Source organism: Topomyia yanbarensis, chromosome 1, assembly GCF_030247195.1.
Source record: "Topomyia yanbarensis strain Yona2022 chromosome 1, ASM3024719v1, whole genome shotgun sequence".
NCBI lineage: Eukaryota > Metazoa > Arthropoda > Insecta > Diptera > Culicidae > Topomyia > Topomyia yanbarensis.
Window position 1 is genome coordinate 204,444,753 of NC_080670.1, and position 19,017 is coordinate 204,463,769.

The 19,017-nt window shown below is 35.8% G+C and overlaps 1 protein-coding gene across 2 annotated transcripts in view; it reads right to left on the minus strand.

Moving 5' to 3' along the window:
• Positions 1–15,367, minus strand: part of LOC131688988 (uncharacterized) — a 134,753-nt gene extending 119,386 nt beyond the window's left edge. Inside the window, exons 1-2 of one of the 2 annotated variants that reach the window (XM_058973701.1) lie at positions 15,260–15,367; positions 13,149–13,618 (exon numbers count right to left, since the gene is read on the minus strand). In XM_058973701.1, coding sequence (XP_058829684.1) covers positions 13,149–13,152 — 4 coding nt within the window. In that variant the 5' untranslated portion in view covers positions 13,153–13,618; positions 15,260–15,367. Of the gene's footprint in view, positions 1–13,148; positions 13,722–15,259 lie in introns of those variants that run through there. The other variant, XM_058973710.1, reaches the window with a different exon arrangement.
• Between the last annotated feature and the right edge of the window lie 3,650 nt (positions 15,368–19,017).

Consider the following 19,017-nt stretch of genomic DNA (forward strand, 5'->3'; position numbering starts at 1 on the left):
AAATAATTGAAAACAAAAATAACATAGAATATAGTATTTAGGAGACTGAAAATAGAGAACAGCAAGCAAAAAAAATCATGAACATAAAAAACGAAAATAGAAAACGAATAAAATAAGAAAATATATAGAAAATTTAAAACAAAAAGAAATTGAAAAAACAATTCTGTTCTAGCGAGACGACAACCATTATCAGTCGTTTTATGCCATTATAAGGAATGTTTGTTTCCATTTTGGGCTTCACTACAATTTAATAAAAAGAACATGACAAAAGAAACCGACAAGCAAGAATACAGAAAATAAAAGACACAAAATGGAAAACAGCAAATTGGAAGAAATAAATAATAAAATAAACAGTACAGAAAAAATATCAATCGAATAGAAAAATAAGCAGCTGAAAAGGGAAAAATATATATTAATAAAAAGAAAAAAGCATCATAAAAATTAGAAAATATAACAAAATTAAACGTAACCTTGAGACAAATGAGAACTAAAAATAGAACAAAATAAAAAAAAATTTTAAAAAATATTATAATAATAAACAGGATATATAAAAAAGGGCAGATTTTTTCAATTGTAAAGTTTTTAATCTTAGCATCGTTCGTCTCTTTTTCGGATGCAAAAAATGTCTTTAGAATAATATGTGCGGGGTTGGGAATCGAACCCAGGTGAACTGCGTATAAGGCAATCGATTTACCAATTGCGCGATGCCCGCCCCTAGACAAAAATTCACAGCAAAGATCATAAACAAAAATTTAAAAAATAGGAAAACACAAAAAGAAATGGAAAATAGAGAACAAAGTTGGATAAACCGAGGAAGGAAAATAAAAAAAATCGGAAGAGGAGAAGGGAAATAGAAATTAGAAAAAAAGGAAATAAAAAATGGATAATAGTAACAAGACAAAAAATAGGAGAAATAAAAAAGGTACATAAGTCAATATATAAAATAAATAATTAACTAATTTAAAAAAGAACACAGAAAACAGAGAAACATTTTAAAAGGGAAATAGAGCAAAAAAAAAAGAAAAAGAATATATAAGAAAATAAACAACTACAACATACGAGGGCGGGCAGAGCGAAGTTGGTAAATCGCTTGCCTTGTACGCAGCTTACCTGGGTTCGATTCATAACCCCGCACATAGGGTAGGATATTTTTCTAATAGATGTTTTTCCAGAATATCGATAATCGAAATGAAGAAATAGGAATAATCGAATATAACAAAAAGAAAATGGAAACAAATATTGGGAATAATAAAGATTAATACACTATAGAAAGAAAATAGTGGAACGAAAATTTTAAAAATGCCGCGGAAAACAAACAGTGAAAGAAGACATGGAAACTGAAATAGAAAAATAAAATAAAAAGGAAAATGGTTAAAGATAAAAAAGAAAGCAAAATTAAATATGGAGAACAAAAAAGAAGCAACAAAAAATTAAGAAATGACGATAGAAAATAGGAAAATTTAAAAAGAAAATGGTGAAAAATAGGAAGAAAAAACCACAGAAAATAGAAAAAAGAAATAAAATGTGATAAAGAAATTAGAAAATTGAAAATGGAAAACAAAAAAAATATGATAGATAAAATATGAAAAAAAACAAAAATAGAAAACGGAAATAAAATAAGAAAATATATAGAAAATTCGAAAAAAAGAAAATGAAAAACAAAATAAAAAAACAATTTTCTTCTAGTGGGACGGTCAGCATGCATGCGATAATAAGATATGTTTGTTTGCATTTCTAAACTTAACCTCTATACGGCGATCACGACTGCTGCCATATGCTGAGAAGCTGAACGCAAATCGTTTAATCCAATTTAATAAACGGAAAGTTGCACATAAAAAAACGACAAATGAGCAGTTCGAAGATAAGAAACAAAAATTAGAAAAAAAAGACAATAAAAAATAGACAATATAGAAAAATAAAAAAAAATAAAAAATAATAATAAACAATAGGTAATAAAAAATAAAAATTGAAATCAGTAAAAAGAAGAAGGCGAATAAAAGTTGGAAAATAGGATAGAAAAAAGAAAGCCGACAAAAATGTGAAATAAAAAATACTAAAAGTAAAACTAGAGCAAAGAAACAAATCATAAAAAAATAAACAAATTATTTAGAATATATTTAAAATATACAAATTTAATTTAAACAGAATTTTAATAATATTTTAATCATCAGAAAAAAATAAAAAATGACAAAAGAAAATATAAAACGTAATGCGGAAAATGAAAACAAAATTACGCAATACAAAATGGAAAATTTAAGATATTAGGAAAGAATGAAAGGAGCATAGAGGTTGAAAAAACGAAATTAAAAATAGCAAAAATGCAGAAAAATAAAGATATGAAAATAAATTGTGAAAAATATGTTGAAAGTTGGTAAATTAATAAAAAAAAGGAAACAAAGCGACAAAAGTTTTGAACGGGAAATAGAATATATAAAATAGAAAATGAAACAAGAACCTGGGTTCGATTCCCAACCCCGCACATTGGGTTGGATATTTTTCAAATAGGGGTTTTCCTAATCCAAATTACGAGACAAATCATCCTAAGGTTAAAATATCTATAATCAAAATAAAAAAAACAAAACAGGACATAGCAAACAAAAAAAAAATAGTAAAAGTAACGAAAAATGCAAAAATGGGAAAAGAAAGTAGAAAACAAAACTAAACAATAGAATACAAAAAATGGAAAGAGGTGATAAAGATCTGAAACAGAAAAAAGAAAATCAAAATAGAAAATAGCGAAAAAAAAAATTAAATAGCAAGAATGAAACAGAAAATGAAAAACAGCACATAAAATAGATACTTATAAATAGAAAACGAAAAATATAAAACATAATAAAAAATAAAATGAAAAATATAAAATAAAACATAGGAAAAGGAAAATAAACTATAAATAATCATTAAATGCAAAGGGGATTCGTGCATTTTATGCATATTACCAGAATATTGCAGGTATTGCAAGAGATTTTGGAATTAATGTATTTTGGGTTGTGCCTGGATTGAATTGAGTTTCTTTTAAAAATTCGTTCGCATATAGTTGTTTTCCACGTAGATCTCCGTGGTAAACACGGAAAAATTTCGAAATAACTCAACAAGTGTTATGTTACATATCAAGGCTTTAACCTATAACTCAACATGTGTAAAAGAGATAAATTTCAGGAAACTTTCAGAATGAAAATTATTACTCTCTTATGCCTGAATACTAGAGTTTCAAAATGTCTTTTTAAATTTTTGTTTGAAAAGGCATTTTGATAATCTAGAAACTCACCCAAAAAGTGATTAAAACTTTGGTATTAATTAAGTCTCATAAGCAAAGTTGTTTTTTACTACATACTCCACAATTTTGCCAAACAATGTTATTTTTAATTGGATGAATTGCCAAACAAAAACTTGCTTCTCATCTTTAGGTGGATTAATCAGTAAACTAAAGCTTCCTTAAAATGCAAAATATTTTATAAAAAAGAATTTTACTGAAAACATTATTACTCAAAAATCAAGTTTTCATAGTAATAAACATTTCGAACACATCTCGGCCTATTTGGAAACGCCGTGCTACGAGCCAACGACCGGAGCTCTGTCAATTTTCACTATTTTCTTAACTTTTTTTTCGGTTAACAAATGTTCTGATCGATGCACCTCAGCTGATTGCACACGTTTACATATGAATAAGTTGAAAGAATTTAGCACCAACCGTAATAGATACATCATCACATAAAGATCAGCTCATGTTATAAAGAAGGATGTATGTATATCAACTACAATCAAAGTTCTAAATGAAAAACAAACTAAACACTTTCAGGACCAAACCACAATAACCCTACCAAACATTCTAATGTAACGCTGTTTTATGGCCGATTTCAATCACATCTCTAGTTTTATGCCTGCTATAAACAACATGGAGTGACCAAAGAGTTCGAGAGAGACCAGCAGCGGAAATGATCATCTAATTTCATATTGCTCACAGACGAAAAAGGAAACAATACCTCTTTTTTTCCTTTCCCCTCCTACTTACTAGCGAAGAAATGATATATGTTTGACCCTGCGCTATCAAACGGAGCTGGGCAGAGGGAGAAGGGAAAAATGATTTTTTTTTCTAAGACAATCGAAATGGAAAGTTTCAGCGCGTCGCCGCAGCCACTGAACAAATGAAGTGTTAATTTCATTACCATGTGTAAGGTACAGTCGGATAGGGTATAGAGTAGCGGCTATTCAAATAGGGTTACCTTGACGGAATCAGTTTCAACCTGGTTTAACAAGTTTTTCAATTCTTAATGATGTATAGCAGAACATTTTGAATTATTGGGAAAAATAGAATTTTCACTGATCTTAAAAATGGCTTATTCTACATTAATGTGGTTTGATCCCATAAATAATAAAGAATAAAAATTGAGGATTAATAATAAAGAATTCCAAATCTACCTTGATCACGTGATAAACTTTTGTTGAGCCATTTACTCGGCATAGTAAACAAACCGACCCTATGATCAACATCAATTTTGCAATTTATCTCTGATCAGCCGTGTTTACAAGAGGAAGTATGAAACATAAAGCGCCGCCTGCTTTGCACTTACCCATGCATGGGTGCGAAATTGCTCATCTCATGTGTCGTGAGAAGAAGTGGAAATGAGTCTGCTGCTCGGCAGTCTGCCAGCTCAAAGGGGGAGCGCAAAATACGTGCAGAAGTTGGGTGGGATGAAAAAAGCGTAAAGTGTTGTAATAATAACAATCATCACGTTTGGAAGAACACTTGAAAAGCGGACCGAAGCACGGCGAGAAAATAACTTTCTTCTCGGTCGTCTTACAATCCGTCTTCTCTACTAACCCTGCGTCAGTAAACCATTTGTTCGCTAGTTATCGCTTAGCGGAAATCAAAGAACGAAAGTAAATAGTGAGAAATTGACATTGACAGATTGACATTGACAGATACTTCACTTTTATTTGCACTAGGATCACTGAAAAAACTGTTTAAAAGTCTGACGCCTCGCTCGGACAAACTACCAATATGATGTCCCGAAGGAAAAAAGATGCTCGACTTTCCTCCGAAGCAAAGCTTGTTCTCGTAGTACACAATAGTTTTCATGTGATTTCAGCTTCATTAGCTATTCATGAAAGCTTTTTACTATCAACACCCCTTCCCTTTCCCCCCGTATCAACATGTACCCCTGCGATGTGCAACAATCGCCTGTTTCGTGGCAATCAGCCAACCCGTGATATGCTCCGTTGAGATTGAGGTTGCTGATATGCTTATTTCTCGTTCCTCGTAATTGCCGAAGAAGTAGTTCAAATTTATAAACTTCGTTCCTGTTTTGCCATTTTTTACTAACGTGTGTACCTACTATTTTCGATGCTTACGACTGTAAGCCGCCACCGCTTGCTGCGACACACGCGAACACCCCATTCCGGGGGGCGGTGATTGTGGGGCGATAAAAAAATACAATGCTAAAATTAGCGAAGGTGGATGTTCCCGTCGCAAATACACACACGCGTACGGAAAAAAAACTTTTGGAACGCGATGGAGTGAAAATATCTACACATTCATTCAGTTGATTACTTATTCAGTGTGTAGATGGGAAGCAGCCACTTTCGGAAGTCGAAAAACAACAACAAAAATCGCACATTCATTCCCAAATCATGATGATGCCGGTCGGTGGGAAACCGGAGAGGCCGACAGTAGTCGGGGTCGGTAAACAAAAGGTGGAAGGAGGAGGGCAGCTAATTGTGATTTTTTAAGCAACTTTCCGGGTGGAAAATTAGATGGGCGGCAGGCGGCTGATTTTTTTTTTTGGTGTGAGGGCGGATCGATCAAATGTGCTCGAGAGGTGGTGTACACAAATGTTGCGTGTGAAGTGTAAGGTTGTCACGGTACCTCGGCTTCTCAGCCTGGATAAGCAGTGTGAGAAACTGGGCGAGTTTGAAAAGACTCGAAACATGGGAAATTTTTTTTTGTGGAACTGGTAATTAGGACAAAGGTAATGAAAGAAAAAGTTGGAACCAATATATTTGAAAAAAATGCTGGGTCAAAAAACAAAAATGGATGGGATTGGAACTCATGAAGATTTGGTACATATTCCCATGCCAACCCGATATTTTACCCCAAAAAATTGTTTTGTTGTGTAAGACAAACACTTATTCGATTCGTTGCTAATAAGACGTCCATCATTCGGTTTTCTTAGCACGTTCGTTATGCTCATGTGTCGGTCCTACTAGAGACGCTAAAAAAATCGAATTGTGGATGCCTTTTTAGCATCGAATCGAGTATGGGTATGTCTTACACGACAAAATGATTTTATGAACTAGGTGCTCTAAAACATCAGTATTTGTCGTCCTTCTGGTGGCCAGTCTGTCAGTTTCCGACGAGACGAGGTTTATCCGCAAATCCATGATACATTTTAACATTCATAAATATTTCTCTTTTTTTTGTATACACTTTTCACTCAACTTTTTTTTGATTGGTTCTATATCTTCCACTTTTTTGCATTTTCCCTATAATTTCTGAGAACTTATTTGTAGATTTTAGTATTTTTGTGTCATAAATTTTATTGTCATTATATTCCATTATTCTTCTATTTTTCTTATATATTTTATCAGTTATTCGTTCTAAGCGATAGGACCTTTTTGTATGCTGTGTCCAACGCAAAGCATTTATTTACGGCATTCGATCCCAACGAAAATAGAAACTAAGTACCGTCTGTAGTTCACTTCAACTATTTGGCACAATGATAATTCATCTGCTTTGTGCAGTTTGAAATTATGTTATGATCCAGCTCAAAATTGTGTTCTGAAGCTGTAGAACCAGATACTCAAAAAAGCCTTTCTGTCAGAATCAATCACTACAATTGCAGACGAAACAGGAAATGTGACAGCGGGCCGTAATTCTAACTATGATATGGAGTGTACGGTTCCGATGAGCAAGCATAGGGACTTTACGATCGCCTGAGAATGAGTCTTCATTTGTACGCGCTTGAGAACGCATTAATCAGATCATAAGTGCTATAGCGTTTGCTAAATCATCGGAGGGTTTGAGTGTTTGCGAAAACTTGGGTGTAGTTGCGCGTGGATAATCGCGATTGCATGTACATTTTTGTGTATCATGGCGAAGGAGCCGAGCGTTTGTAAGTTAAGGTTTAACAGAGAATGAGCAAAAATCAAAAACAAAAAAGCAGTTTTTTTCCACACCCTGTGTTAGACCTTAATAAAAATCAATCAGAGCTGATTGATTTTTATGAAGATCTAACACACAGTGTGGAAAAAATGGCTTTTTATTCGTTCTCGATTTTTCTCTGCCCAACCATAACGTGTTCGATCGCGTGGACGTTGGTATGACGCGTTCGCTAGCGTGTGTGTAATCAATTTTGAAATTTGCACTAAACTTAGGTCACATTTATGAGAAGAAAAATATGTACTCAAATTTGTAAAAATGTCCTAAATTTAGTAATACTTGTACTAATGTCTGCCGATCTAGCTTATTTGTAATAAACGTGTTAAAATTAGAACAAATCGCACTAAAATTTGTAAATTTGTGTAAAAAACGGGAAAAAGTAATCTGAATTTTGTAAAATTGGTACCAAAATGTGAACTCAGTTTTGTTAAATATTATAATAATGATAATAAAATTTGTTATTTTACCAAAAAATCGAACCCAAGCTGGATAGATTTTGTACTAAAATTAGCATCAAACCAATGTACTAAATTTAGTAAATATTGGCACAAAATATTTCAAATTTGTTCAAAATTTTAAACTTTTGTTCATTTGCTCTAAAAAATTGAAAATTCTAAAATTGGTGTTAAATAGTTTTGACTTTATACTAAAGTATATCAATTCTATCTCACTCTATCCGTGTTTAAGAAAGTTTCGATAATATTTATTTTCCTGTTCATTTATCGTCTTCTGGAATGTATCCCAAGTCGTCGTCATCAGCGTCCTTATCGGCACCACAGTCACCGTCTCGCCCGTCACTCCAAACATCATCAGGAACAGCAAATTTTCACAGCGCTAGTAAAAGGCACGCGCTTGGCCCACAACCCGGGACACTCACTAAGCAACTAAATATGAACAGTAACAATCAGCTGACTGACCCTGAGGCGTAGGAAGCAAACATGGTGTTCTAGTTTGCTGGCGAGAGTAATTTGTGTACTAAAATTTGTCAAACATTGGTACAACAAATCTGAAAATTTTATGCTAAAATGCGGGAAACTTGTGCTAAAAATGAAGTGTTGAACTTAAATTTGTATATTTTGCTCATAGAAATGTACTAAATTTTGATAAAAATTATCATAAACTTCGTTTAATTTTGTATGTACAAACTTACTTAAGATGTTTGTAAAATTTGTTCTAAAATTCGTAAATTATGTACTAAGCGTTGTAATTTTTCATCAACAAATACCAAAATCGGTAAATCGTTGTACCAAAATTTGTACTAAAATTGATGCAATATTAAAACTTTGGTACAAAACTTTGTATTTGTACTAAATTTAGTTTACGCTTGCACAAAAATTCATTTTTTTCTTTTGAAATTTATGCGTATAAATGTACTAAATTATGCAAGATTGTAATTTTTGCTCTAAAATTTGTAAAATTTCTATAAGAAAAGTGTGCCAAAGTTGGTAAAAAAAAATCTAAAATTGTAATTACAGTACTGAATCATAATTCGTACTAAAATAGGAAAAATGTTCAAATATTCGCACCAAAAATTCTATTATTACAATTTTGGAAAACATTTACACCCAAAAATTGTGCTAAAATTTGACAAATTTTGTTAAACCGACAGGCAAAAATGTACTAGATTTAGTTAGCGTTTACTAATGTTACTAATTATTACTAAAATTTATAAATTTTGGTGAAAATTTGCACAAAAGCATGTCAAAATTCGTAAAAATTGTTCTGAAATTTTCAAAATTGGTAACAAAATTTGCACAAAAACTTAGAGCAATGGTGAAAGTGAAATGCACATATTGGGTTCAATCCAAATTCATTACAAGGTAAACAAAAGATTGATTACGCTTTCTCACCAGCAAACCGCAAAGCGGATCTGTGTTTGCTTCCTTAGGCATCACTCGGGATCAGCTAGTCGTTTAGGAGTGTCCCTTTTTTGGATTTAGTGTCCAACTGGTTGACACCAAGACGGTACCAGTTACTGATGAAATTAATTCGAAAAGAATCGGTAGCAGTAAAAAGTGTTCTGAAGTTTGAAGATTTTTTGGTAAAATTAGTACTAAAATTTAGGGAGTATTTAAGGTGCTAAAATTGGAACATAAAATTGTACTAACATTTATGAATTTTGCGTGTAATAATATTCTGAAATTAGTTAACATTTGCATCAAAATTTAGCCATTTCTTAAACTTTACACTAAAATTAGTGAATTTTTTCTCTCTTTCGTTTGAGTATCCTTTTTTATTAGCACTTGTTTTTCCCTTCTTTTCCTTCGTTTTGGCTTTTTCTACTTTTCTTTTTTTCGATATTTTCTTATTCACTTTTTCTTTTCTCATTTCTTCCCTTTCCAATTCTTTTCTTTCACATTCGTTGTTTCTTTCTTTCTCTTCCACTGTTTTATTTCCCTTTCGATACTGTTTTCTTTTTTGGGGTTTTACATTATACCATTTTACTTTGTCCATTTTCATTTTTCTATTTCTTCTTTCTTTTTATTCTGTCCCCGCATTTTTTCTATCACGTTTGCATTTTTCCCTCTTTCTTTGATCCTGTTTGGATTGGCCCTTGCTTATTTTTTTAATTTGTTTCTTTTCCATTTTTTCTTATATTTCTTTTCCTTTTGACTAATTCCTTGTTCATTTGTCTCATTTTTTTCTTTTCTCTTCATTCGTTTTTTTTGCTTTTCTTTTTTTATTATTCCCTGTAAACAATTTTCGTTTTTAGTTTCTTTTACATTTTTCTAATATTTTTTATATTTTACACTTTTATTGTGCCTTTTTACCTTTTTTTCTTTGCCTGATTTCCTATCTAAACTCTTTTCTATTATCTGATGTTTCGTTTCCTGTTTCTCTTATTTTACTCTTTTTTCTTCACTTTTACTTGTTTTCTTTTTTCTTCTTTTCGTATTTCCTTTTTCTTTATCTTTAATTTTTTCTTTTTTAATCTCCCTTTCCTTTTTTGTTCTTTTTTCATTTTTCCTCGTACATTAAAACCAATGCTCGCTCCTTAGCCAACGCAGTATGTTGTCGTATATCCAAGCCAATCTGGGACCAACCGGAGATTCCACGTAGGGTTGGAATTCCGATCGACGGTCAAGAACTGGCTATTTTTATTTCCATCGGCTACTGCGTATTATCACACTTCTTCGGCAGTTCATCGGAAATTGTCTTCTCCAAGAATCCCCTTGATATTGGTCGCTCTCTACTTGCATTCGTCCGTCGCTTACAACAGTGCGGTCGTGATTCATTGTTTCGACCGCCATCTCTGCCCAACTAACGAATTTGTTTCGCTAGCTGTGGAACGACTGTCAGGTTTAAAAAAACGTACCAAATGGGATGTGAGTAGTGTAAATGCATCTGTTCGCATCTCTAATTGCTGTCAGCTTGATAGTCAAAGTAAAGTTAACATGCAATTTTGGTGTTCAGTTTCAGATAACTAATGGTCCAACGAGCAGAGGTCCAGTTGTAGAACAGTCCAGTTAAAAAATGTCTAACCAGTGAGTCACAACTGTAGTGTCTTTCCAAGGAGATCCGCCAGACAGAACGATTCTCTTAGGATTCTGACAGCATTGTTCTCAAGTGATGGAACCTTTCTCAGGTTTCGGATGGAACCCTGATAAAGATTCTGATAGAATCCATCTCAGAATTTCAATGTTTGTGTTCAATCTGTAAATTTGATACAGCGCTGGAGTCACCCGACATCCGATACTAGTCTGAATGGACATAGGATTTTATCCCGCCGTTTAATTTTTTCAGACTGGAGGATGTTTTCTAAGCAGACAACCGCGTGATTAAGCTGATTCACGCATGTTAATCTCGACTACGATGACTACGCCATTTATCTCCACTTTGTGGGCGGGTACGTAAACACGGTACTGCTTCGCAAGGATATTTGTCTTCAACAAAGTAATTCGTTTGCCTTAGGTTGGAAACCTCGACCTGGACTTATCCGGACAGACTTTTGATGTTCAACGGGTAGGATTTCGAAAGGGGAAATTTGAGTCTGTGATGACGAATCTTGTTGGCCACCACCCCAGACTAAAAGCACAAGAGCCGAAAGTCAAGTAAATTTTCATTTTCTGCTCTTTCCACAAGTTTTACTATTTTTTACGATATTTGCATGTCGTCATATTCGTTTAAACTGCATATAAACCAGCTTTTCCTTAGAAAATCGAAAGAAAAGTCACCTGTTGTTCTCGTTGTCTTGAAAAGACCTGAGTTAAAACTAAGCCTGGGTAAAAATGATAAATGGACAAATTTGCTCTTTTCAAGGTTAGAAATGTTCTATAAAACGCCGTTGAATTAACAGCCCAAGGTGTATTCTACTTTTCGCTTGTTATGTCTCTGACATTATCCACACACCTTTTGGAAGATTTTACTCGTTTACTCTTTCCAACATGGGTATCAACATTCTTGAAATAGCGACAGAATCTTGGAATTGTGGACTAAAATCCAAATACGTAAAAGGTTGAAATCCTGTACTGACGTCAAAATTTAAAATACACTCTAAATCGTCATTCAATAGATTTTTAAAGTAATTACGCAATTAAAGGAGAATATACAATAATTTGAATTAACCATTATTTCCGTATTAAGCCATTGAAGTGGTCTCTATTATCTTCTCTTCAATTTGTTGACGACGAATCATTAAATTCCAGCTTACGTTAACATCTGGCCCTAACTTTGTGCTAACTTTTGGCAATTTTGTACGTAGAAGCGTATAAAATTTAGTAAGTTCTGTAATAATGTTTATAAAATGTGCACTAAAAATTGTAATTTTGTGCAAACAGTAATTTTTTTTTGCAAAAAAGGATAATAAAATCGGTAACAAGTCAAGTAAATTTTGTACTACAATTGGTGAAATGCTTAATGGTACTAAACTTTACATTTGTTCTAAATTTAGCCCCCTTTTTATATTTGTTTGTAAATTTTGTTCTTTTGTTGCGTAAAAATGTATTAACTTTATTAAGATTCTGCCTAATGATTGTAAATTTTGTACTAAAATTTGTTAATCATGTACTAAAGTTAGTTAAATTTCTGCAATTTCTCAAGTGTTGTTTGTAAAGGATCTCACTTCTTCGTATTTTGACATAAATCTTTTAGTGTGTTCTTATCTAATGCGCGGCGCTAGGTGGTGTAAGCGCTCCTCAATTTTATCGTTGTCATATATCCAGGATCTTGCTTTTAACGTTATCTTTTCTACTTTTCAACAACATTCAATTGCTGTGTAGGGAAAGTTAAGCAAATTTAGAGCCATAGTACTCAAGTGACAGTAAAGATGTGAAGTATACAGATCGGAAAACTAGAAGTGGCAGGGTTATTATAAGCAGGCCTAAAAACCTACAGGCTAATCTTTTGTCTTCCGTTGGCAGGAGTCGAGCTTAGGCAGTGTTACTACGTATCACTCAAGTCTACCAACATGCGTCCGTTGCGTTTTCCGTTATCTATACGCAGTTTCTTACGTAGTGTAACTGTATGTATGTCATTTCCCGGAGATTATGATCCGTCCGTATTATTTTCCGTTTGTTGCCGGAAAGTTTTAAGTCCATCTTCGCCGACCCACAGAAACCTTCTCATGGCCCTCTAGGGGGTCCGAGGACTCTAAGTTGAAAATTACTGCTCAAAATCGTTATTCAATAGGTTTTAAAGGTATTACTAAATTCAAAGACAAAAAAGCACGATAAATTGGGTTGCTAATTTTTTCCGTATTAAGCCATTAAAATGGTCATCACTATTTTGTGTCTTCTTCGTTTGTCCAACTACTCATCAATTTACTGAATCGTCGAATCGTTTAATACCAGCTTACGTCAAATAGCACGCCCCGTCACCACTTTTCGGCATAACTGCCATACCGGCAAAGGGTTCCCAATTACTTTTACGTCATCTTTCCAAATACGGTGAAGGCATACCCGATCGATCGAGTGCGTGCATTACGAGACATAACAAAAAGAAAAACAAAACGCAATCCAATTTATATTTATTGTACACGAAGCTTTATATTTACCCATGTTTTTTATCGGTTGAATTACAGCTAGCCAGCCAACCAACCAACCAGCAAGTCAAGTCAGTCAGCCGGGCGGGGCACAGATGAGCGATTATTGATCGGTCCAATCAAACTTCCGTGAGGGTTTCAAATGTCACGACACGAACTGGTGTTGTTTCACACCGTCCACCTCCACCACCCGAGGCTACTTTGATCGGTGATGATTGCAAGATAATCAGCTAATCCTGTTTGGCGATTTTTTTTTCGTTTTTTCTTCTTCTGATTGATTTACCCTGCTTCGGGGTGTTGAAGCGCACGAAAACAAAACAACAAAAACCACTTCACTTTCGTTTATTAGTACAGGATTTATTATTCAATTTTCTATTGATTTATTTGCGCCCAGTTCGATCCAGTGGGTACACGTGCTGGAACAGACACGGACCAAAAATTCTTTTATCGTTTCAAATGTACTTGGAGATTTTCGTTGGGGACTAACAGACGAGAAACTTTTAACATTTAGTCAAAAAAAACTATAATAAAACGAAAAACAGAAAAAAAAAGTGACAGCAAATCAAAACTTCCGACCCTGTCGACGTCTGTTCAATCTGTGCCTACTTCGATCACTAATTTTTTCACAAATCTATTCTGCTGTGGCATGTTCCGACATTTTTTTCTCTCTGTTATGCCTATTGATTAAATTATTTCCGCACCCGCACTCACAAACACACACACACTTACACGACGGTAGTTGCGATGGTAACCAACGAATCTCTTCCAACAAAGTATTGTTTATTTATTTATCTATAGTCTAGCGTTGGGGGCCCCGGGGGCAGAGCCTGCCTGGGTAACGATTGAAGAAGCAGTAGGTACTTGTGGTGGAATTAGGCTGACGGACGAGTAGGGTGGAGCGACTGAATGTGAGGAGTATCGGATTTTGAACGCGGCCCGGCCGGCGAATTTCAGTGCAGCTGAACAAAATTGCTTCTTTACCCCATAAATCGATTGAGCTCCAAATAGAAGTCTTACTCTGTACGCGCCTTCCCAACCAGAGTGGAAAGTGTGATTGATCATTACGTACACACAGTCGAATCGGACTGTTTGTTGATCTAATAAAAGGGACAACAAAATTGATTGGTTCCAAATATCAATTTTGTTTTTTCGCTTTTTCTAAAAGCTTTCATCAATAGCATTTATGACGGTCGGAAAAAAAACGTAAACGGTAGTTAGTTGCTCCACGGTTGCCGGTATTCAATGGCGAAAACAACTCCACAAATTGCCTAACTAAAGGCCGCCCGAGGGGGACAGAGAAAGGGAAGAGCTTAACATTTCGATGAATCATTTTTACTGCGGACAAATATTGGAAATCTTAGATAAACACTCGCTGACAGGCGAAACACATTTATCTAGCTTCTGTCTGTTTTTCCTCTTTTTTTAAGACTAGTCCAATCAGCAACCGATAAATTTGACATATTCGCAGAACGTTTCACAACAGAACACAGTAGGCCAGAAGTTGTTTTGCAATTCTGCGTCAAACCGAAGCCTCGTTTCGAATTTACAAATTTAGAACATTACTACGAGTGGTAAAAATATGATATCATTGCACAAAGCTGAAAACAAACACCCATCGGCAGTGTCACCTGACTGCACCGTGTTTCGATCCGAAGTCTAAATATAAGCTGAGGGGTCCACCGCTATTCATTACTGGCGTGAAGTTGGAAAAACCGCAATCAGATCGAATCACTGCCAAAGTAGAAGATTGCAACATTGAAGCACTCCCTGTCCTTGTTCTCCACCGCAACCAACAACCGCTTTCGATACATGTAGGTAAATAAATCCTCTCGCAACAATGTCACACCGTGACATGAGTTGACTCATGACGAAAACACGCGACAGTTGAAACATCCATCACGGCCTACTGGACCTTGATTCTATTTAGATTGAACAAAATTCTCTGCCATTCCGACAACTGTCGGTGTCACACAAGAGCGTCATCCAGTAGTGTCTGTCCGGTGACGAGCGGAATACAACCGGAACAGATTTACGCACGCGCATCGCGGAACCAGTTCGCCGTGAGTCATTCGTTTCCTGCACTTTCTTCCTCACACCCGAGTAAACTAATAAACAAAACAAACCAGCGCGAACCAACACCAAACCAAAAACTAAATCGATTTTGATCGATTCCAAACTAAACCTCCGACACCGGCGACGAAGACGACTGTTCCGAACGGCGTAAGCGGTCTAACTGTTTCTTGCCGGCGGTTCGGATCACTTTTTTTCGCACAGGTCTAGTTAGTGGGTGCAAGCCAGCTGCTGCTGCTACAGTGCATAACTTGCCGTTAAGCGGTTCGGCTGCGCGCGCCGCCCACCCACGCCACACTCTACTAGTGTGTTCGGATACACAAAACAAAACCAAAAAAAAAATCCGGTGAGTTGTTGCTCTGGTTATATGCTTAAAGAGCGCATGCGGTAGCCGGGTTTGACGCACGGGGGTGGCGTGACGGGCGAAAGCGTATTGTGCGCGCTCTCGTTTCGAAACTCTCTTTCGCTCGTGCTCTTCACATACATACTCTCTCTCACCGTTCGTGCAAAACAAACAACAAACTTTGTTGAGTTCGGTATGCATGAAATTCGATTCGATTCGAGAGGGAAATGCCAATGCAGAAACGGAGCATGCTGTGAAAAATGCACCGATTTTGACGGGAACTGTTGTACTCAGTCAAAAGCGCTGGTGTGTGCGCAGTTATTGTAGGAAATCGTGGCCAACTGAGGAACCGACTATGGGTACATTTTAGGCATTGAAAAATAGCATGAATTTTTTAAGTCACATCGCTCATTTTTGAAGTTCAGTTACCCGTAATTGGGAAATAAAAAATCGATGCCTTTATATAATATTTTTGAGTTTTTATTAACCAAAACAAAAATAAATAATTAAACATTGGAAAACAATGCACGAAAAAAGAAACTATCTTTTAAATATGCCCAATCCGCACTTAATCGCTATATCATCCATTACCAGTCGTTTTAAAGTGAACAGAGGCCGCTCTATTATTTTTTTTGGATTTAACGTTTATCAGTTGGAGTTTCTAGTACCGACCCTTTTTGGCGAGAACCGGTACTGAAAGGCCCTCAGCACCGGTAAAATACCGGTACTCAAAGATTAGTCATTAAAAATAGCATGAAACACTCCTGAGTAAATTTAGCGTTCAGAATAATTATTTAGCTTAGCAACTTTTTCGATCAATACAGCATTCTTAAGGTCTCACTTACTTTGTACCAGTGTATCACATTTTAGCATTTTTTTATTGTGAAATCTTCCTTTTGAAATCAATTGCGTTTTAGCGGTGTGATTTTCTTCCGATTCCATAGCTGATGGATGCTAGAAAATAGGATGCTCTCTCGACCATAGCCTGTGCAATTCACTGCCCAGCAGTTCTTGCCAGCTACTGCATTTTACTCAGCAAATCACAAATTATACCATTCGAAACGACTCATGCGTCTGCGAAATTCAAAACGATTGGGTTCTTAATCGGTGTTCGTTCTTTTATAGATAAAGCTTAAACAGCTACCTTGAACGCAGGTGTGACTTAGGCCGTAAACTAATTAGGGACCATCCATAAATGACATAGCATTATATGGGGGAGGGGGGAGTTTTGTATTTTGTGATGATGTGTGACGACAGGGGGGAGGGGGTCATGTCATGCTACGTAGCTTTTTTTAAAGGGGAATAGGGGTTGACCTGATGTCACGACAATCTTATCCGTTTCATCGTTATTGATTTTTTTTTTAATTTTTTACGGGGACAACGAGGGGGTGAGGGTTGCCGTCAAGCTACGTAAATATCAGGGGGGGTATATAGAATTTTGTGACGAAATGCTACGATGGGGGAGGGGGGTGTTAAAAATCACTCAAAAAATGCTACGTCATTTATGGATCATCCCTTATGTCGGCACACTGCAAGTAAAGGGGAAACTAATCCATGTTTCCCTTAAGAAATATTCCCAAATAAACATCATGCTTTCCGTTTTTTTTTGCTTTACGTAAATACTTTAAGAATATTATATAAGATAGTTATAATTAGGTTGACAAAGCTGTGATATCGCGCAACATGAGGCCAATCTACGTCGCCATTCACCTCTGATACAGAACTCCTATCCCTTACCTCCCCGCAGTGCCAATTGGAGTACAGACCTCCTTTTTGCTAAAACTCGGGGCTGGGTCGGGTTCTATTCCTAACCGCTGTCAATTTGTTCACTTGGACAGGTTGACGGATTGGAGTCTGTCTCAGTTTCGTTTCGAGCGGGAGTGGCCTTAGTGAAGATCGTCTAGGATCTGTGGTCGTATGCTAACAGGGAAGGGGGATAATCGACGCGCGCGTGAAACTGCTAGTGTATCCATCTTGCAGAGTAAATCATTCGGTGCAGTTAATGGTTATTTTGGGCAGATCAAAAATTTTTCTTGGTTTTCTGATGTAAGTTCGGCTTGTACACAACCTACGATTAATATTTTTCTCAATAAATAGTTGTTCGGAAATCAGCCCCAATAAGACTACAATCTGACTAGTATTGATGACCATGGGTCAATACGTACCGAAAATTCGCGCCTGTTTTTATGAATCTAATTTCGAGTTCGAGAGAGTTAACGATCTTTTGTATTTCCCGCCAATGTTCGATATTATCGTTCGTATACGTGTATTTCACAAACAATCCGATTTGGAAAATATGAAACACTTTCCTTGATTTATAACATCTCGAGCTATCATAACTCTGTTTGTACAACACTCGGTAGTTTTCAACCCAATAAATATATCGTAGAAAAGGAATAGCGATTTTTTTTAATCCTTTCGCAATTAATGGTGATCCGGCCCGTTAATAATATTAGATTTCCTAGGCAATACTCCCACGGTCGGCTGTGTGGAGTTCAAATTGCTTTTGTTTAGAAAACAGGATACTCTCGGTAGCCGGCTACCCAGAGTTTAAAAAGAACGAACAACTAAATAAGATCTTTTCTTTTTCGAGTCATGGTGTACTCGAAAACCAACTAATCTACTACCTAATAAACCATGCTTTACAGGTCGCATCGCTTGCTTGGAGCGAATCCTAGACCTTATACCCTTCCAAACAATCAACTCCACGACACCTACGGAAGAGCCTGATGAGTCAACACTTCCGTTCTACCTTATCCTTTATCCTTCCCCGTGAACGATGGAGATGGGGGCGGCCGGCAATGATGGCTATTATGCTGTTGAGGTTTTAATATGGGTCCGATTGGTATGAATTCCTACTTACCAATTTTTAAGCAACTCTTATTAGTTAATCATCAGTCAAACATGATGAAGTCGGTGTGCAATCCGCCAAATTCATCGTCACAACGCAACGCAATGCATTATATAACATAGTTATAATTATTTTTGAGCAAAAAGTTAAAATATTCCTTTCAATACAACGGAAGATATTAACTTAGAATGCCACCTTACTAGTCGATCGATAATCAAAAGTGAAAAAATTCTCACTCAAATAGTAAAATTCTGCTGTAATGATAGTTTTCGTTTCGTAATATTCGAAACTCCAACTACAGACTACTGAGGCATGTATAGAGATTTTGACAACACACATAAATGAGCAATCAGTTCTCTATCCTTCTCTCTCTCTCTCTCTCTCTCTCTCTTTGCTTAAATTCTGACAATTTGCTTAAGACAACCAAAGAACTGCGTTTGCCGTATGTGAGTGTGAACGGTATGAGATATTATGCGGGCACAGGGACTTCACCATCGAGTGTATCATCGCGAGAGACTCGAGCGTTTGTGCGTTAACGTGTTCGATCGCGTGGGCATTAGAATGTCGCGTGTGCTAGCACGTATGTAACTTCGCAGGAAATATTTTACGGAGATATA